The sequence below is a fragment of the Benincasa hispida genome, chromosome 1 (assembly GCF_009727055.1).
Source record: "Benincasa hispida cultivar B227 chromosome 1, ASM972705v1, whole genome shotgun sequence".
NCBI lineage: Eukaryota > Viridiplantae > Streptophyta > Magnoliopsida > Cucurbitales > Cucurbitaceae > Benincasa > Benincasa hispida.
In genome coordinates, this window is record NC_052349.1 from 12,688,789 (window position 1) to 12,710,859 (window position 22,071).

Consider the following 22,071-nt stretch of genomic DNA (forward strand, 5'->3'; position numbering starts at 1 on the left):
CTTTGGTAAAGGATCTTGAAACAGTGAAAGGCAACAGCTAGAATCAAAACTGGTTACAGTGTTTGTTCACTAGTTTCAAAAGGCAATTGGATGAATTTCTATTTTCAAGTTCAACTAGAGCAAGATTAGAATCAAAATTATCGAATTTTAAAATAATAATTGATGATATTATCCATTAAGCTATGCTCCTATTGTTGATCAAAATGAAAGTTATTTGATTATTCAATTCATTAGTATCATTGTCAACTCCAACTAAAAAAGTGTACAAAACAATATGTTGGGGAGACACAGAAATGGAGCATCTTTGTGAAAAGCATAAAAAAGTAGTGAGAAAACAAAGAACAATGGCCTAGATTCAAGGAAAAAAGAGAGGGAAAAAATCTCCATGATAGATAGCTATGTATAAAAAAGAAGCAAATAAGTTAAAAAGATTGAATGGGTTACCACCACTTTTCATTACCAACATTCTTCATCTTCACTTGTGTAAAAATTATTTCAGTTTGATAAACATCATTCAATTCATTCATTCCCTTCTCAATTTGAACAAAAAACCCTATGACCACCAAAAAAATCACATTCCTTTTCAGAAAAAAGGGAACATTCTGTTCATAAAAATAAAAAAGAATAGTTTTTGCATCTTTAAAGATCTCATCTTCATTTGCTTCTTTCAATAATCTGCACACAAAAAGATCATCCCAATTCTCAATACCCACAGCAATTCAGAGAGAAGATTTGAAAATAACAATAATAAATAAATAAATAAATGTGTTTTCTTTCTCTACTTACCATCATGTTTTTTCATTAACCCTCTTGCAAAAAGCAAACAAATGACCACAAAAGCGACTCCTGCTGTTGCTCCTAGAATTATAGCCACTGTTTTCCCTATATCTCCTCCTGTTTCACTTCCAATATTAGATAAATCCAAAATCTCTTGGTTTAAAAAGTATTGATATAACTAAATTAGCCATAACCCGAAACTAGGATTATGGAGTAATTTAACATCATATCAGAGAAGAGGTACAATGTTTTCTTCCCAACTAATAATATTGATTTTCATTTGTTTGGGCTCAGAGTTTTCGAGCCTAAGTAAGTGAGATTTAACAGTAGTGTGTTGTTACCGTGAAAAAATGGAATCTACAAGCGATTGGTGTTTTACCTGATGAGGAGGAAGATGAAGATGATGATGAAGATGATCTTGTGGGCACCCCATTTGGGTAGTACCTGTAACTTATAAAACATCTATGGAGATAAAGCTGGCCTGAAATTGAGCTACCACATTCAACTTGAGCTCTTTGAACTGCATTTTTCACACATTCACCACAATCTGAATCCCCCAAATCCCCTTCACATTGCCCTAAAACATAAACAGATTGGTAATTTGTTGTGTAAAATCCATGGCCACTCACAACACCATTCTCCAAAACAGAAAGAGCAGTGTCTCGCCGCTCTTCAAACCCACTTCCAGCAACATTCGTTGAGCCACAAGTTTTATACAGCATCTCAAACCCTGAAATTTGAGCAAACCCAGAAACCTCATACAGCAAATAACAGCCATAGAGTTGAACTCTTGCGGCTATAGTTTTTCCACACAGAGACTCGACGATTTTAGGGATTTTACTCACACAATTGTAGCAATCGCCATTGCTAAGATCCCCTCTACATTGGAAGAGACCATTAATAGTGGATTGACCACTTCCAGAGCTGGTTTTATAGAATCTGGCTTTGGTGGACTGTGAAACTAAAGAGCCAAAAAGGGCTGAAAGTGCTTGGGTGTAAACCCCAGTTGGATCTGAGAGAGCTTGCTTGGCACAGCCTTTGTAGACCAAAGAAGTGTAATCAGAGCCAGATTGTGCAGGTGGGATTAGTGTAAAAATGGAGAAGAAAGCCAAAGAGAGAAGAAGAAGAAGAGAAAAAGGGTTGAAAGAAGAAACCCCCATTTTCATCCCCATTGAAGAATCAAAACATGGGAACTGTTAAACCTTTGGGAATTTAGAGGAAATGGAGGAAATGGGGAAATGGGTATTGTTCTAAAGAGAGAAATAATGGGAATAGGAAATCATCTAGCAAACTTGTATATTGTAATTTGTACCTCAAAAATGGAGAAGGGTTTTTGCCTTCCTTCCTTCCTTCTTGTTTGGCTGGATTTGCCTCTTTAGATGTGCAGAGAAGGCATCTTTTTCTTCACTCCAAAAAAGAGTACAATGTACATTTGATAAGGGGGAAACAAAAAAACAATACATAAATATATACACAAAAATTGAAAATATAGATATTTTATAGAAATAGTGAAATGGGTTTCTTCAAAATTCTTTTTTTTTTTTTTTCTCACTTCAAATATTGCTGTGATTGTAAGCAAATAATAATCAGATTATTTAAAATAATTTTATAACATTGAATGCTTAGAGGAGATAGGCTTGGAAGAGACTATGAACAGAGAAGGAATCTGCTTTGATGAAATGTGTAAGAAGAAGTTTGACTATGAAGAAGATTTTGAATGAGATTATTTGATAATCACTTTTCAGAAGTTTAAAGGTTAGAACACTTGGAAGATGCATAATAAATTTTGAATGGGGTCCAAAAAGAAATTGGTGAAGCTCTTGAATTTTGAAGCTTTTTTTTTTGTTTATGCAAAAGAATTTAAACTTGAAGAAACATCATGCTTCACTCATGAATCATTTAAAGCTTCCTTCAAGTAAGAAAGTTTTTACAATAATTATCAATACCGAAAAGAAAAAAAAACAAAACAAAAAAAACAAAGAGATTTGAGTTTTTCTTTAGAAAAATGAAAGTTATTTCTGGTCATTTTCATTAGTGTGGATGAGTACTTACTGAGTGTATTAAAGTGGGTGGAAATTGAAAGTTATTTGTCTCCTACCGTTTAAAACTTTGTTGTTTTCATAAATGAGAGCAATAAAATATTCTGTTGGATATGGAATTATTATAAAGGCATGGCCATTTTTCCATTTTTAGTGAGATGAAAAATAGTTTGTCAAATTATTTTGGTCCTTCAACTTTTATTAAATTAATAGAGACCTTTTTAAATATTAAAAAATATTTAAAAGTATTTATATTTTATGACAAAAAAAATTCTAAAAGTACAAAATATTTTTGAAACCTTTGTTATAAAGGGTAAATATTTTTAAAATTTTTCTATTTATAAGAATTTTCCTTAATTTTAATTTAGTCCATGAAACGATTTAGTTCTTAAATTTTAATATGTAACAATTCAGTCTTTATATTTTTAAATTTGTAACAATTTAGTCCCTAACATTAAAAAAAATCAAAATTAAATGTCAATTTTTATTATTTTATGATGTAGGCTTTGTATTTTATAAAAATATTGAATTCTCTAATTAGTTTATCAATTTATTTATATAATAAATCTCATTAAATCTCAACACTAGTTTTTAAATCGTTAAAAATTTTAAATACAAAGACTAAATTGTTACCTACAAGGGACCAAATTATTATAAAATTGAAAGTACATGACTAAATCATTACAAACCAAACTTAAGGGACTAAAAGTATTTTTTAACAAACAAACAAAAAAAAAACCATTATGGAATATACATATAAGTTGTGTGTATTGAAAAATGGTTCTAAATGGTCCTGATAATTTAGTTAACTAATTATAAAGTAATGTGGTGGTTAAATAGTGAATTAGCTAGTTAATGTTTTCTTAATTTAAAATATAATCTTTAATAATAACCAAAAATGTATATTCAAATTAACTTAACAAATTTTGAATAGTTGGTTAAATTACAAATTTAGTTCATGAACTTAAAAAAATTTGTCTATTTAATTCATGAATTATAAAACTTGTCTATTAAATCTTTAAATTTTTAAATTTTTAAATTTGTGTTTATTTACTTTATGAGCTTTAAAATGTCTATTTAATTCAATTACGAAATAGACATAATTTTAAAAAGTTTAGAGACTTGATAAAATTGTCACCGTAAAATGTAATTTTTATAAATTTCTTATTGGCATTTAATTAGTTTTGTATTGGAAAAAAAAAGTACAAAGAAACTCTTGGTTGAATATTCCATATACCCACTTCAATTCTTCAAAATTGAAGAATGAGGTGGAGATAGAATTTAAAGTTCTTGATGGGTCAAAGATGGAAATAACATTCCCAACTTTAGCCTATGATCTATATTGCACCCTCTTTCAAGGAGACTTTAGGTATATAATTTCTAATATTTATCAATGTCATTACTTATTTGGATTAAAACTAACTACTTGTTTAATGAGGAATAAAACTTGGTCAACCCATGTGGCTGATTTTTTTTAAAATAAATGACCAATCAATGGTCAAGTTGAGCATGTTTAAGACTTAAGAGACGATAGCCTATAATAAGGGGAATAATTTTTGCTAAATTTTGACCCATATGTCCATATTTTGATGTTCTTAATATTTCTCTAATTGAAACTATAGATGTATAAACACAATTAATTTTCTTTAAAATTTAAGTTAATCGTAAATTTAAATTAAAGCAATAGTATCTCTTGATGCTAAGAAAAGCATCTTTGAAAAAGATTTCTAATGAAAAAGAGCATCATACAACAAAACAGATGAAGTCAGCCATCTAAAATTTTTGAATTTCAAGCGTTCTTTTAAAGATAGAACTGAAAGCATTTCACTTATAAATAACTTTTTAATTGGCTGCATGTGGGCCTTAATGTTGACTTTGTAGTTCCAACTGAGAAGAAATTCATTGAGAAATTGTGGTAAATGGCGAAAATTTGAGTGTAATTTTAGAAGGCTTCTATTTTTTTTTATGTGTTAGAAATATGGCTACTAATATTTGAGAAGAGACTCACTACTCATTCGATTATTCCGTATTTAGATTACACGTTTTTTTTAGTTTTGAAAAGATATTTACAAATAATAGTGGTCGTAGATTTGATTTAGATTTGAAATTTAAAATTATATCTTTTTAATTACTTAAAGGATTTTTTATATTTCCAACAAAAAAAAAATATATTATATATATCTTTATCTCTAGATTTTTTTAACCAAATCTCTCTCTAGATTATGTTTATATTCCATATTCAAGATTATTTATAGGATTTTTTATATTCCATATTGGTTTTTTAAGAATTAAAGTTAGTTTTGATATATTTTATTTACTTCACAATACTTATATTTAGAAATTCAAATTTACGAGAGATTTAGAGTGATTTAATTTATTATATCTAAATTCTTTGAAATATACCCTATTCATAGGGATTTAACTATTTTTGTCACTCTCTTAAATTTTAAATAGTATCAAAATTAGTTATTTGGCATTTTCACAAAGAAAAGTTTGTTTGATCATTTTTGTAAAATGTCATTTTATTTTGACCATTTATTCCGTTGTCCTAAATTCATTTGAGAAGACATAACCTATGATAGATACAACTCCCAAATTGAATATAAGAATAAAAAATGGTAGATTATGAATTTTTCCCAAGTTCAAATGTAAAATTTTATCGGTTCACTTTTAAGTTTAACCTGATTTATGAATTTAGTTAAAAATTGATTATATGTTTTGCCCAAAGTTCAAATGTAAAGTTTAATTATTATTATTTCAATTAACCATATTTAACTTTATAAAAACAGCCATTAATTATGGCGTATTGACATGCACATGGGTTGTAGGACCCAACTTCGCTTTCCTATTTTATTTTTGAAAAATAATCACTTTCCTATTCCTATTCACAATTTTATTTTTCTTATTTTAGTTACCCTCAGATTTCTCACTTTGTCGCCGTTCCTTCCAGTTTCTCCGGCCGTCTCTCTCCGCTACACCTCTGCCCCTTCTCTTCTCATCTCATCTCATCTCATCTCTCTGTTCGAAATTTCAAGCAAAAAGGTTGCTGAGCCCTCGACGGAACGGAACCACTAATCTCTCTCTCTTCTTTCATCACTCTCACCAATGTTTGCCTTCAAAGACAAAGTTACCGACAGCCTTTCCCGTCTTTTCGCCGATTTCCCAGATTCCGCTTCTCATTCCTTAACTCCACTTCACGGCGACCCTTCTCCGGTAACATTCTAATTTGCTCTGTTTCGATTTATTTCTCTTATGCTCTTTTCGGTTTATGAACTTGCCGTCATTGCTGATCTGGGTTTTTTCAGATTTGGGTCTCAATATACTTTACCCAATTTTGTTTTGATAGTTCCGTTTTGTTCTGCGTTGGTGCTGATTGAGTTTGGCATGTCTAAGGGTTGGAATTTCGCCACTTGATATGCATTAGGTCTACTACTTAACACAACTCATAAACAATAACCCCCTTTTAGTTGTAAGCTAATCAATTAGTAGAGTTGGTAGTAGCTCGTCGCCAATAGATTTAACCTAAATTTTCTACGATTAATGACAACAACTTAGTTATATCACAATGTGGGGTTGTATTTCATTCTCCTCTCTTTGGAACTACAGTGGCTCAGTTGTGCTATTTAGATGGAAATTGGAATTGATTTCTTTCTTGTGCTATGGACTTGCTATGAATTCCAAGTTGATTTTACTATGCTATTTGTTGTGATGTATAGGGCAGCAGGTCATTCTCTAAAGGAGGAAAGGCTTTGTCTTCCTACTTTTCCTATATAATCCCATTCTCGGCCTTTGAAGGACCCAAATCAGGCCAACCCCAGAACAATTACAAGCTACATCAGCCTCGCCCTTTGCCATATGATACTGTCAGTTTTGATTCTCTTGAACCATTGGACTGCAGTTTAGTATGTGAGAACAAAGACATCCGAGACAATGAGGAAGATTTTGATGACTGTGTCTCTGGAAGGAGTACTGGTAGTTCTGAAGTATTTGAAGAAACAACTTGCCAACGTAGTCCAGAAAAGATTGTGACAAACCTCACGGTTGATTCCGTTCTGATTTCCACTGACACCTATGAATTCCTGCAACAACGTCTTCCTAATATCGTGAAAGGGCAACAATGGATCTTGTTATATAGGTAATTTATTAGAAATGTTGATATATGGAGATGGTAGTTTGATGCATTATGACCTTAACTTGAGTTTCTTTCTAATGAAGGGCAGTACATTGAGACATGGCATATCTCTTCGAACGCTCATTCGTAAAAGTTGTGAACTTTCTGGTCCTTGTTTGCTGGTATGTTGATCGTATGACTTCTCCATGTCCCAGATCTTAGTCCTATTAAAAAGCTACCAGTGCAGAACTTCGTGTTCGTTTAATAATGGTGTTGTGTTTCCACGCAATCTATAGGTTGTTGGCGATCAGCAAGGTGCCGTGTTTGGTGGTCTTCTAGAATGCCCATTGAAGCCTACTGCAAAGAGAAAATATCAAGTTAGTTGACTTTTTGTCTTCTGAGGATGCTCACTTCCACTTTGTGCATAATATTTATTTTGTTTTGGTGTTTAAAGCTTGACTATATTGTCTAATTTTATGGTGTGCTAGGGAACAAATCAAACTTTTGTCTTTACCACCATGTATGGTGAACCCCAGCTCTTCAGACCAACTGGTATGTTCTTCTTTTCCTTCTTAGTTGCAATCTTCTTTACTTTGTTCATACTCTTTGGATGTGTACCTTTCCCCACCAATATGTTTGACTGTCACGGTGTGTTAAGCCCCTCACTACTGTAGTTTCTAGTGAATTTCATCATTTTCGGAAGTTGATGTTTTGTAAAAATCACGACTATTTTGCAAGAATGAACAAATAGTGATGGTGAGAAATGGCTGTAGACATCTTATTTATGCATCTTTCTATTGAAACTGAGGTGAAAGCTGTCTGTATTATTTATGCCCACAGAAGTTGTGTATTTGGATGTTAACTGATCTGGGAAACAAAACAATCTCTTACATTGAAAGAAAAGAGTGAAGGAATGAAGGAACCCTTTCCTCTTCAATTTATCTAACTTTTTTTTACCTGATTTGGAAATATGAATAGGAGTAAACCGCTATTTCTACATGTGTATGGATGATTTACTAGCACTTGGTGGTGGCAGTAACTTCGCATTACGTCTCGAAGAAGATCTGTAAGTATTTCTTTTCTAATCTACTACACCATTGTAAACTGCCATCTACTGCTTCTATCAATGAGACCAAATCGTCTTTATTTTTTAAAAGGTTGAATGGAACCAGTGGACCATGTGAGACATTTGGTAACTCATGCTTAGCACACGCCCAGGAGTTTGAGTTGAAGAATGTTGAGGTAAATACCAACCCTGGAAAGAAATACGTCCTCAAACTTACGATGAAAACCCAATATGTGCCTATGCCTAAATTCCTTCTGCTTATGTTTGTGTTGTTTGGGTTTATGCAGCTCTGGGGTTTTGCTCATGCTTCACAATATCATTCACGATGACGATGGGACAGAATGTTTAGCAGTTTGTGTTACGTTAAGTTATTGGCTAAAAACATTTACTTTCTCCAATATTCTTTTCTTTCTCCACTTTCAACTTGAGCTTCTCAGATTCAAATGTCTTTAGTATTCTACACCTTGTGAGAAGATATTGGTTCTGTAAAATTAATGTCTTACACAGGCAGTTCTACATGAACCAGAGAATTTCATTCTTTTGTAATTCTTCAATTTTTCAAGCCTACCTTCTATTACTTTGGTATCACATAAAAGAGAGTAACTTGAATAAAGATCAATTCGTTTTTGTATCTCAATACGTGCAATTCCAAGTAAAAATATATTTTGCAGACTGAATATTCACTTGATATTATTAAAGTAAAGGATTTACTTAATAACACCAAATGATCATAATTAATAAAGTATACCCACTACTAGAATGCAACAAAATGGTCAATGAAAATTGTCAGCGTATATTAACAACTCTATGGCTACATGAAGTTCGGACAGCAGACACCTCTGCAAAATCATTCATAGAAATGAGAATCAAACCTGATTAGTCCAAACTACAACTGAAAAAAATTGGCGAAAATATTTTGCTCAACATGGTGATCTGGGCGTAAAGAACTCTCAACTTTGCTGGAGAACCTTCTCAAAAGATGCCTCTGCTTCGGAATCTGGTTTCAAATCAAACCTGTAATCGTGCAAATATAATCAGAAGCTAGCGTTCATCTTTTCTGGAATTTTCAATTCTGGATACAAACTCATGCCTCCATGGCACCGTCTTCCCCAGGCACACCAAAAATTCGAAGATTTCGATCCATTGACCCGACTGCCAAGTATTTTGCATCCGGTCCAAATTTTAGACAAGTTGCTTTCCCTGAAATAAAGTAAAACCGGAATTTTAATCAAATAGCAATTGTAGACTATACACAAAAATCCGCATGAATCATAAATGCCTTCTCCGTGTTGTTGGTTTAGTATCTACTCCCATTTATTAACCTGACAATATATGACACGTGCGCACATGTGAGAGGGATAACGTTACCTGTGCCAGACAAATCTGGAATAGTTTTGATGCAATTCCATTCAGATTTCACACTAGCAACTTGGTAAACCCTGTGAGTTCAAGCAAGCCTTGTCGTTAGACTTTGTAGAAACTACTAAGAACAAAAAATAAGGCGATAAATAAATTGAATACTGATTTCCATTTGCTGGAAGATTAGAAATAATTTCAAGGGCCAAATGCTTACCTTATGTCTGAGCCAGCAATCGCAAGGTAAGACCCACTATGATCAAAGTCCACTACAGAACCAGAAACAGATGTGCAGTTACTCCCACAAACAAGACATGACCTAAACGTCAGACATAATCCTCCTAGTTATGTTACATCATTCGGCATCTACAGAAAGAAAAGTACCAGAGTTCGTTGGAGTTTCTGAATCATAAGGTGCAAATGTACGGAAGTTCTTCAATTTTCTAAGGTCCCACAGCTTTACTCCATCATGAGCTGCAGTCTGCAATTTCGATTTTTATTTTGCGATCATGTCCAAGTTATTAAACCTTTAACCTCAACCAATTCAACACATACCGCAAGGAAATAACCATTTTCAGAGAAAGAAATTGCAGTTACTGCACCAACGTGTCCATCAAATTTGGCCACATTTTTCTGTAGGCAAAAGCATTAAAGAAATGAGCACACAAAGTTAGAGATGTGGGGATATATCTTGCCAAGTTAGAGAATCTCGCACCTGACTTTTTACATCCCAAATTTTAACAAGAGCCTCTGACGTGCCTGTTCCAAGGATGAGACCATCAGGATGAAAGGCAGCAGATGTGTAGCCCTCCGTTTCTGAATCCTCTGCAACCTGCGGAGGATAAGATAGATAAATTTTCTATGAGACAACAAACCCAATTCCAACCGACCAACCAAACAGGTCATACAAATCTAAATGGGGGTGACCTTTTCTCAAAAACTACAACAAGATTTTCTATCATCACTGGGACTGCAAAATAAAACTGCATCTAGGAAAAGAACCTTGTAATTATCCTAAAAGTCACTCGTGGGCATTTTGCCTATGAAATGAGACTACTTGGAGACCCTACCACTAGTCAAACTTGGTAAGTTGGTGAAATGGCAAACACAAACTTATTCGCAAACTGTTTGGCAGCACCAGCAGCGCAGCACATTATTTAGATAAATTCTCAATCTCAATAGTTCAATCAGTTCTACAACAATATTTTGCTTTAGGTAATCACTGTTTAAAGAGGATTAAATGTGGAGCATCCAATTTGAGGAACATGTATTTGAGACTCTTTAGTCTTTAGTGCCCTTTTATTTGATAAATGCTTGAAATAGCTCTATTCATAAGTGGTTAAATACTCTATGACCAACTGGCCACTCTTCAGTATTGAAGGAATTTTCCACTTGATATCAAATCCCAAAACCTCAAACTATCACAACCGACTGACAGAGTTGTATCATATATTTGGAAATATATCAACACTCAGTCATCCATCTTTGAAAAACGAAACAAAAAGAAAACCTAGCACCTGGATTGTATACATAATACTGTGGCACATAAAACATGCAATCAACTAAAAGTACATCACAAAGCATTCAAGACAGTCTATCTCAGAGACAACAAATATACACTCGTGGAAAATTAAGCAACTTACTAACCTGGGTCAGGCATAATCCTGAAGCAAGCTCATAAAAACACCATGTGTTATCAAGGGAGGCAGTGACAAAGAAGTTGTTGGTAGCATGGACAGTTACAGCTTGGACCTGTAAGATTTTGAAAGTTGATATTCCTTTACAGTACGTTAAGGTATGACATTGATTCGTACAAAATCAGAAATGATTTGCTCCTATTTTAGAATTCTTTAGCGTTATAGACTGTTATAAGACTCTTAGCAATTGAGACCATACAACTTGGCCGAGTGTTTGAACCTTGTTTCATCTATAACCAGCATTGATGATCAATGATGGCCATTGAACTAAAAAAATGACTTACCTCAGCTGTATGATCCTTTAAAATGTGCCTACAATCGTAGTTCCCATCATCAGATTGTTGCCAAACACGGACAGTCTGCACAATTAGGATGAGTTATTACTACTCTCAGTTTAGATTGGAAAATATATATATATATAACAATTCAAATCTTATGATATGATCATTTCCTGGTTAAGTTGAAATAACTACAAGTTCATGAGGTTTCAAAAAATAAATAAACAAATAAAACAAGTTTATGAAGCCAAGATATGAAAAACCTAAAACCTAAACTCAGAACCAAGACTTTATGGACAAAAGGAGAAGCAGTTGATATATATGTTTAAATTATTAAGCCTAGCACTTACTAATTAGTTACTAATAGGACTTTAAGGACAAAAGCAGTTCATCTGTATTTCAAAAATTAATTTCATTTGGTCAGGCATTGACTACGCTCAGCCGAAGAAGAAAACATGATCTTCAGAAGTTACCTGGAAACCTCAAAAGTTACAAACACGAAGTTTGAAACATACATTTGAAAATAGAAGGAAAAAAAACATCTCATAACCATTCAATATATATATATATATATATAATAAATAAATAAAAATAAACCCTAACCTTGTCAGCTGAACCAGTCAAGAATAAATCATCTCGGCCCACAAATTTGACACTTGTTACCTAGACAAACAATGTTCAATATTCCAATTAGCAAAAAAAATATTAATAATATATGCACTGGAATGCTACAATCCAGCAAAGAAACCTTCTTTGAATGGCCACTTAGTGTAGATAAAATCTCCCCAGACGACCGACCAAAAAGAACAGCATTTGTGTCCAGCCCTCCAGTCGCAATGACATCCTAAAACCAGGAAAAAGAGAATTCCTTGTCTGAGAAGTAAATTTATGCAACTATTGTTAGCAATGGCTATATTCATCTAGAAGGAAAATCAACCTTCAACTCACCATCATCTCCATAAATAGTCTATGTCACACCAAGATAAACAATGCATTATAGAAGGTTTTTAAGAAAAGGCCAAGTATTATGTAGAACTCTATAAAACAATTTTGCAGTGTGCATGGTTTAGTTCATAATACAACCTTGGATTAATGACATGAATAATGGGAAATAAAATGTGAAGAACCATAGTTATGGATATTTCAGGATTATTACTATGTTTGTTAGTGAGGTCATGTCATATTAGTAATTAGCTAGGAAGTTTATTAAGGTTTCTGAAATAGTGTAAAAAGAGGTGCTTCGAATCATTACTATTTGACTCGGACCTGTTCTAAAAAAGTCTACGCATTTCGAATTGTTTGTTGACACGGACAAAGTCAAGGAAGAATTTTGGTAGGAATTTCCATTGTGGGAATTTGGGAGAGAGAGAGCCCACATGATAGGCTATTCTTATATTGCAATATAAGTTTATCTTTGAGTGTTCTTGGATTTTCCTTGTAGGTGGTATCCAAACAAAAATTCACCATATCAAAACTCTTCTGTTTATTTCCAAAGCATATGGACATAATCTCTAAGCTTAAAACTACTTTACTAATTCCACGTAAAATTGATAAGTTTCACTTTTCATCAAAAAGGTGGGGAAAACAAGGATAAATCCTTCTAAATATTTGAACTATTATCATTTTATGACTTAGAAGTTCAGACTGTTACAAGGGAAAATGAAGCAAGGGATGAACCGTGAAACAAATGTGACATGCATGCCCCATTCTTCCCCCAAAAAAGCCCCTTGGTCAGATTGAATAAAATGGTCGATCCCACTCGCAAGTATGATTTCAAAAATTTGTTTTAATGAAGGCCACGCAATACTTATCTAAGAAAACTTATTTGAATATAGGCTGATACACTTCAGAATCGTACCTTCTCATGATTGATGTCAAGAGATATAATGCCTGGTTTGCTTGTTTTATGAAGTGGATGACTAGAAATCTGGTTGTAACTTTCTAAAGCCTCAACGGGAACCAACGTAGGAGGTATCTGAGATCAAAGAATTAATCAACAAATTAGTGCACGTTTATCAGGAAATCCTGCCGCTGACATCTTAAACATTCACATCATCCATTCAACAATTATCCTTTTACTTAATAGGAGATAATAATATTCAATTGACTTTAATTTTCATCAAAATACCTGCCGCCTCTTCCTTTGTTGTGATAGAGCAGCATTACAATCTGTGAGCTCAGAGATAACTGTGGCTGATATTCCTGGACGTATTTTCTTCCCATCAGGACCCAATTCCTCATCCTCATTAACTGGCAAAATGAAAAATCAGCTCAAATTAGAACCAGGGGATTCATGAAAACCCATGCTGATGGATGATTGAGAGGACAAACCTCTTTTCCCATTAACATTGACAGCAGTAGCATTGGATGAAAATGAAGTTGATGATAAAGGCATCTGCCTCTCTGCCTGAGCAAGTAAGGACCTAGCCTCATCCCGTTCCTTTTTAAGTCTTGCAATCACACGACATGCAGCATCATGCTAAAAGAAAAATATATATATTACACCAGAGTTGAGCTTTCGAAACTCTAATCATCTCATCATGACTTCACCACATAGCAAAACATAAATATGCTTAATATATTGCTTGCAAAACATTGCTGGATTACAGAAGTAAACCATTCAGTATAAAGATATAGATAGCTCCAAAAATTCAAATCTGAAAAGCTGAAATCAATTGGCAAAATTGTGTGGCAAAAGTATATAAATATAATCATGGATAGACTGCGGAATGAAGATGAAAACAGATAAATTGTTCAAACACCCTTGGAAATTCGGAGTTAACAAATTTTCTTTAAAAATAATATACCTGATACAAGGCATGACTAAGCTCCTGTCTAGCTGTATGCAGCTGCTGTTCTAATGCAAAATTGGAAAGCACCAAAACATCCCATTCCTATCATTAGGGAAAAAGACATTTTTTCACTTTGATGAAGAAACAGTATATGCAAATAGCATGATTAGAAAAAGAAACAAATAAGATACCATTTTGTGTTAAGCCTATACATCTATTAGGAACAAAAAATGATGAAAATGAAATACAATCTGGAACTTAAAACATAAGATAGCTTAAATTTCAACATAGTTTCTATAGAAAAATACAAACTAAATGCTCTATAAAATACATGTAAATAGTTTAACAACCAAAATGTCAACATGAACATCCAAAGATGATGTGACTGTTAAGTACTCAATAACTCCCTTGGATAAATGGTTTAATGTAACCCTCTTGGATGTTTAATGTAACTCCCTTGGATGGCGCTTGCAGCGGTCTAATGTAACTCTCTTGAATGGGAGCTTAGCCCTATTTTTATTTATTTATTTATTTATTTGCAATTTCACACCATCAATGAAATGGTTTCTTATCCAAAAAGAAGGTACACAATCAAGGATGTGAAATGATAATCTGATAGAGATAAATAACTAGGAAATAAACATTAAAACATTCATGATTCATATACTTCTCATAAATTGGGATTTAACATATATCTTACAAAAAAGTTAAACAAAGAATAACGTACAGCTATACACATGATAATACAATCGAAGCTAATCAATAAATCCAATGAAAAATAAAAATGAAGAATATTGAATTTTCCAGAAGCACAAGGGCATCGAAGCTATGGATCAAAAGGACAACTACGGAAACAAAATAGATTATAGACCATAATTTCATACATTCTGGAACATTCCAAGCATTCCAGGGATGCTAGCAGCTTGCCGGGGCTTGACTATCTGCAGAAAAATTAATGAAGAGTGAAGTTAAAGGAGAAGAATTGGAACAGGAAAAAAAAGACATTCGGAAGGAAAATGTATAATAGGCTATCTGATGTCTTTAACATTTAACCCCTACACTTTTCAACTTTATCAAATAGAGCTACAGCTACGTAGCTTACAGACCACTTGACATTCCAATTCACACACTATTTCTCCAAATCTACACTGACAGTAACATCATACATGCATATTTTACAGAGAAATCAAAACGGCCCAAAATATTTAGAACTGAACTAAATAGAATTAGAGATATTTCCATACCTTTCCAGTTTTGATTGGAACAATGTCATCGATGGAAAGGGGTTCACCTGTAACAGGGCATTTCCCATAGTCCTGGAGATGCAAAACAAACGATTTAAACTAATCAAACACAATATTTATTTTGCTGAAAAGTAATTTTAAACATATCCCTCCCGACAAAAGCAACAAAAAGTTACAAATTTTCAAATTAAAATCCCTTGAAGTAAATCCCTTGAAACTCAATGTTGTATTAGATTGGAGCAAATAAAAGCACTAAAAATAATTCATTAAATAATTTATACTGTACAAAAATAAAATCATTTGACCAGATCTTAAAATGATATCAGATAGAGAAGGATCCAATTTACACGCTTAGAAGTAAGAATAATACATGTACAATCACAACCCTTCTTCTTTCCCTACTTGCATCTTCGGCGTATCAGATTATCTAATTCTAATAGGACTGAAATATAAGTATGTACTGATGAGTAATAACCAAAATGCAAAAACTAAGGTCCAATTTGATCACTATTTGGTATTTGGTTTTTGCTAATTATGCTTATTTTCTACCCATGGTTTTCGTCTTTTCAAAGTAAACATTTTAACTCTTGGCGAAATTACAAAAACAATAACAAGTCTTTAAAAAAAACCTTTTTGAGTTTTCAAAACTTGGCTTGGATTTTAGAAACATACCCAGAAAAATGACAAACTAAAGAAGCCAATAGGTATAGATAAATAGTATTCATAAGCTAAATTTTAAAAAATCAAATGGTTATGAAATAGGACTTGAGTTCTTTTTCTCAATAAGGAAAAATATGAAATATGAAATTTGGTTTTTTAATTTTGAAAATTGTGCTTGTTTTCTCACAACCTCCCATTATCTAAGCATTTGAATTCTTGGCCAATTTTCAAAAACAAAAACAAGTTTTTAATAACTAAATTTTTTTTTCAAAATTTGGCTTTGATTTTGAAAACTCCTAAAATGTAGACAACAAAACAAAAATGGAAGTGGTGTTTATAGGTTTAATTTAAAGGGAAAAAAAAAAACAAAAAACAAAAAAAACAAACGGATTTGAATTCTTGGACATAAAGGATTGTGATCAATGCTATCATCCCCAAATTGAAACCATACGACAAAATTCAAAGTATAAATATCCACGAGATTATAAGAAAACTTATTCGATTATAGAATTATCATTCTAGTAAAAATGTGTTTGGTCAGTAAGGCAGGAAAGGGAAACGCATCAAACCATTGAAACGAGGCTCAACCAATAAGTTGCAAATCCATGCAACAAAAACAAAGTCCTGCTTAACTCCCTTCCCGAAAAAGTTGGAAAAGAATGCCAGAAAAAACATAATACAAGAAAAGTACGAAAGCACACTTAAAAATTGGTCCTTTGACACGATAAGATTTTTTCTTAATAAAAAAGTGGACATGCGTATTAATTTTTAACATATCTCGACGATGAAAAACAAAGTGAAATGGCTCTAAGTTTCAAAATCCGCAGCTGCGGGAAGTTATCTCGATTAAAATATCGTAATTTTTCAAAAATAAAGGAAGAAATGGATAAAGAAGCCCTTGCACCCCATAATTTCAGGGAGATAATGCGAGAAATGCACGCATAAAGATCCGAACAGAAAAACAGCTTTACATTGCGCGGGGTGAAACGGAAATACAGAGGGAGAAAACCCTAAAACAACATATGGAGAAAAGAATCAAGTGGGGAGGGGAAAGACAAAGCAATCATACCAAAATATGCCTCTCGATTAAGCGCTTCTCGAAGAGTAATCCAGAATTTTTTGAGACAACTGGCTCTTCCGGAATCTCACCGGAGACTGCAGAGCAACACAAGATATCAAAAACAGAGATCAACATAAAATGAAGGGAACGACAGGAGGAATTACCATGAATGAGAAACAGGAAACTTACTGGAGCAGTTCATTTTAGCGGAGATGAAGGGTCTATGAGTGCAGTAGCGGCGAAGCACGACTTCCCAGACAACGGACGGCAACGCTGGGGCAGTCAGAACCGGCAGCGGGAGACGAAGTAGAGATGGAGAGATCGGGGAAGAAAAGAGTCCGTAGGTTGATACTAGGGATTTTCAAAAGCTTGGTTTAGATGGGCCGGGTTTCGTTATAATCTTAAAATTCGGCCCAGCCCATTGATCGAATCCACCTGTACCCTGGGCTTATGTTACCAGCAGCCCAATTTTATTACCCGAGAGTTTTTGTATTTATTTTAAATTATCATTCGGGTCTTTTGACCTGTTTTCTTTTAGTTCATATATGTTTATGGGACTGATTGGGGACCCATGATATATCCTACATCTTATATATCTCAGTGTTTTGAGATTCATTATCTTATCTCATCGATTTTAATTGTTTGTTGACTCATTTTCGAAACGTGTTTCGTATCTCACCGTTATTTTCCTTCCATGTATGGTATATTATTTCAATGTTTGAACATATTCGATCGTTCATACTCGATCAGAACTCTCTAGACATCAAAACTCCTCAAACATCAGAACTCCCCACATTCTGTATCATTTCAGCGTCGCAAGCAGCCCATATTTATCTAAAACTAGTTCGTGTATTTTCCAATAATCTTAATTAGTCCTTACAAATTACTTAATTAGTAAAGACACATTATGTGAACATATTTTCAAATTTTATAAAAGAAATGTTTGTAGAGATCTCGTTTTTCATTTTTTTTTAAAAAAAAATTATTCTTACTCATTTGAATGAGATGTATGAGTAAATTTGTCTTTTGTGTATATCTAGGGGGTGATACGGTTAGGGTGAGATTTATAATAACTATTATGATATTAACTTTTTGTTGGATAAATAGTAAAAGTAAACTACAAATATAGAACTAGACTGAATATTGTCGATATAGCTTCAATGTGTCTATTTAGATAGTATTTTGTTAATAATGCGTGTAGTTAATCAAGATAATATTCCATTTAAATACGTTCAACCTACTTTTAAACTGATGTCTTTCAACAGTTGTGTGTCGCTATAATGTCAATTTTTATGGTAATGACAAATAGTTTTAAATACAATAAAGCATTTATAAAAACCTCATTCACAATCTAAATTTTGGTATCTTAATTCATTTAACTAGCCATGAAGTTCAGTCAAAATCTTTATCCACCTCTAATTACAACCAAGGTTTATAATGTCGATTTCGAACGGAAATATCGAAGTCTTAATTTTATGAAAATGTATATAAAATATCGATTTTGATGAACACGGAAATATCGAAGTCTTCATTTTATGAAAATGTCTATAAAATATCGATTTCGATGAACATTTTTAGAAAAATAAAAAAAATAAATTAATTGATAATAAACATTTATGATTTATAAACAAGTTAGCATATCTATTATTTACATTATATCTACATTAATGATATTTTTTAAAATTTTTTATGTTTCATAGAGTTTTCTACGATACAGTAAAAATATAGATTCATCCCTAATGTTGACGTCGGACCCATAAAAATATGGAAATATGAATGGAAATATCGATATGCCAATGGAAAATTTAATATCATGATTGCAACTTGCAACCACGCCCCCATCCCCACCAATGTTAATGACTTTTCCTTATCCACATTTGTCGCAAAAGGAAACATCTTCATTGAGGTTAGCAATAGCAACACCCACCCTTATCATTTATGAAACATTGTCCCTATTTAACTCAACCTATGACAAATCCAACACCACATACAACGAATTACTGATTAGATTGCGGAGTGAGTTTCACTATTTTTTTTTCTTCTTTTTTTTGTTGGCATTATTCTAACTCATTCAACTACTTCGACATCCAATCAAGGTCATCCAAAAATAATAATATGTGCCTTGAATTTCACGAACAAATCAAACCTAACCTAGGATGATTCCATCACAATTCAATACTAACATGCGGTCATGATTACTAACCAAAATGAGAAACAAACTATCAAAATCCAAGTAAGGGGGCCCAAACAAAGAGGTTAAATCATATGGTTTGAAATGGGAAAATGGTAAGAAAGTAGCCAAAATGGGTTGAAAAAGAGGATGCATGTGAAGAAGTTAGGTATTGTTAGAAATGAAGGCAACTCTCAATTTTTGAAATATGGGATTGATTGATGGCTACAAGGCTACAAGCAAAACAACAATTTTTGTGATTTTGCCCTTTCATCTTTCAACGGCTTGTGGGCCGGCCGCCAGCGTCCAACCAAAAACGTCTTATTCAGCAAATCCAACCATTCGGGCGGGCTTTGAGAAATAAATGCCTCTTTTTAAAAAACAAAAGGTTTGATTTTTTTTTTTTTTATTCTAAACATTGTTTTGGATCTGTATATGTTATTGTTTCTTCCCTTTTTTTTCCCATCTAGCCATTTCATAGGAGATTTTGGATTTAGTTTTTATTTTGTTAATAAAAATTTTAAATGTTATGGTAATCATTTCTTTTTTGTTTTCGGTTTTTCAAAACGAAGTATATTTTCTCCAAATTTATTACAATAATTTGCATCATTCTTAAGTACAATTGTTGAATTCTTAATCAAGTTCTAAAAACAAAAACAAATTTGTAAAAACTACCTTTTTAGTTTTCAAAAGTTGAATTAGTTTTTAAACCATATGTAAAAAGTATAAACTAATAGAAGAAATTTGGAGGTGCAAGCAATGTTATAGGATTGATTTTCAAAAAATAAAAACAAAAAACCATATGGTTATTAAACAAAACCTTAGTGATTGAGTTTTGAGTTTTATTTAATTTTAATCCACTGGTGTAATTATTGCAATTTTACCCAATTTTGAATTTTGGTTCAACTATATCCCTAACTTTAATTTTTCACTAAATACTAAATTTTAGTATTAATGTCTTTTTCATTGATTTGAAATAATTATAATTAATTAAGTTTCATTATTTTGTTGATCACTATCAAAATTAGTTTTAAAATTTTACTTCACTATTTTTTTTAATTAATTAATAGACATTAACATAAAATACTAAAGTGAATATTTAGGAAAAAAATCGAGGTTAAAGTATAAGTATTAACATGTGGACGAAATTGAAACAAAACTCAAATCTCAAAGGTAAAATTGTAACATTTTTAATGAACTAAATTGAAATCAAACTTAAAACTTAATAACTAGAAATATGGTTTTTTTTTTTAAATATAGGAACCAACTAAAAAAGATGCCCAAAATTAAGGGTCCATATGAATTGACTCAAGAAAAAAGTGTTTTTCAAAAAAATCATTGTTATTTAAACACTTTCGACAAAAAAATGTCGAAAATACACCTTTAAAACTATTTTTAATGGTAGTTAAACACTCTAATTTTTTTTTTTTTTTTATTTCTAAAATGAAAATGCATTCCAAACACACCCTAAGAACCTGATTGAATTGACTTAGAAAAAAAAATGTTTTTCAAGAAAACTCATTTTTCTTTTAACATTTTTATAAACACGGATTAAAATATACTTAAAAACTATTTTGAGTGGTTCCCAAATATTTCAATTTATTGTAAAAATAACTTATTTATTAAATTAAACACTTCAAAATATAATCCAAACATATTTTAAATCACCAACCATATATTTTTCCCATTAAAACACTAACTAGCAAGAATCAACGAGAAGTTATCACTTTTAGTTATGACAACACTTTTTACTAGTTGAATTTGTATATGTGCTTATTAAATATGCATTAAGAGAATATGTGTAGTTGGCAAATACAATATCTTTTTTGTTTTTATTTTTGTTTTTTTAACCTATAATCCAATAATCAAATCTATTGGTCGATCTTTTCTATTTTTTTTAATCTACAAATCAACTTTTGTGTGACCTAAATCAATCCTTATATTCAGATAAGGTTGCTTGGATTTTTTTCTTAACAATCTTCTTATTCTTTAAAAATAAGAAAAATCAAGGTGAACTAAATAAAATGACACATTTTGAATGACGATCTGATGGAAGATATTTCCATAATTCTGTTCTTTTCTATTTTTGCACTCTGTTATTCTTTTTTTTTTTTTTTTTCTTTTCTGTTCTGGTTGTTATAGTCAATCCATGTTGGACAAGTGTCCTTATTTTTTCTATTTAATGAATTCCTCTGCTTGTTTGCACATAGCAGTATTATTTTATTCGTGTCTTACATAGTATCAGAGCACCAAATGCTCATTTTTCTTTCTTTCTTTCTTTTTTTTTTTTTACCAAATGGTGTCACCTTCGTCAATAATAGCCTTAACTAGCACTGTCCTCCCCAATACAAAGGTGCCATCGCCGTCAGTCCTTCAGCAAAATTGTCCAATCGTACAACCCACCACATGTCAAGTGCAGACACCTCATCTCACCCCACCCATCGCATAGCCTCGTTCCCCCCAAATTCCTCTTCGTCCCCAACTCAACCTTAATTTTTCTCCTAATCCCACTCTTCTTTCATTTCAGCAAACAAATGGCTTTTATCCTTATCCATCTACTCAACCTTTACCCTTATTCTCCCAACATCAACAAAATACAAATCTCTTTCCCTCCTTTACTCAACCTCTCTCCATTAAACTTATTGATTTTAACTATCTCATGTGAAAGACTCAACTTCTAAACTTCATTATTATTTAGGACCTTGAAGGTTTCATCGATAGCTCCATACCAGTTTCGCCCAAGTTTCTTGATCAACTGCAAACTCGGGTAAATCCTCACTATACAGTTTGGCAAAGGTTCAATCGAACAATTGTGAGTTGG

At 32.4% G+C, this 22,071-nt stretch overlaps 3 protein-coding genes across 3 annotated transcripts; 1 reads left to right on the forward strand and 2 right to left on the reverse strand.

Annotated features, from left to right (window-relative positions):
• Positions 1–401: 401 nt before the first annotated feature.
• On the reverse strand, positions 402–2,605 carry LOC120081036 (plasmodesmata-located protein 2). Its single transcript, XM_039035718.1, has 3 exons — positions 1,157–2,605; positions 787–894; positions 402–675 (listed from the first exon to the last, which is right to left on the reverse strand). The coding sequence occupies exons 1-3, from the start codon at positions 1,947–1,949 to the stop codon at positions 668–670; spliced, it is 909 nt and encodes a 302-aa protein (XP_038891646.1). The 5' UTR covers positions 1,950–2,605; the 3' UTR covers positions 402–667.
• A 3,092-nt stretch (positions 2,606–5,697) lies between these two features.
• On the forward strand, positions 5,698–8,555 carry LOC120081029 (oxidation resistance protein 1-like). The gene is made up of 8 exons (XM_039035710.1): positions 5,698–6,029; positions 6,533–6,951; positions 7,037–7,109; positions 7,224–7,304; positions 7,416–7,479; positions 7,906–7,993; positions 8,085–8,169; positions 8,281–8,555. The coding sequence occupies exons 1-8, from the start codon at positions 5,922–5,924 to the stop codon at positions 8,320–8,322; spliced, it is 960 nt and encodes a 319-aa protein (XP_038891638.1). The 5' UTR covers positions 5,698–5,921; the 3' UTR covers positions 8,323–8,555.
• A 208-nt stretch (positions 8,556–8,763) lies between these two features.
• On the reverse strand, positions 8,764–17,430 carry LOC120081022 (pre-mRNA-processing factor 19). Its single transcript, XM_039035705.1, has 18 exons — positions 17,270–17,430; positions 17,090–17,175; positions 15,361–15,432; positions 15,001–15,057; positions 14,132–14,218; positions 13,656–13,803; positions 13,453–13,574; positions 13,183–13,299; positions 12,073–12,168; positions 11,928–11,987; positions 11,331–11,405; positions 10,997–11,101; positions 10,065–10,181; positions 9,905–9,982; positions 9,734–9,830; positions 9,567–9,618; positions 9,362–9,432; positions 8,764–9,193 (listed from the first exon to the last, which is right to left on the reverse strand). The coding sequence occupies exons 1-18, from the start codon at positions 17,280–17,282 to the stop codon at positions 9,078–9,080; spliced, it is 1,569 nt and encodes a 522-aa protein (XP_038891633.1). The 5' UTR covers positions 17,283–17,430; the 3' UTR covers positions 8,764–9,077.
• Positions 17,431–22,071: the final 4,641 nt, after the last annotated feature.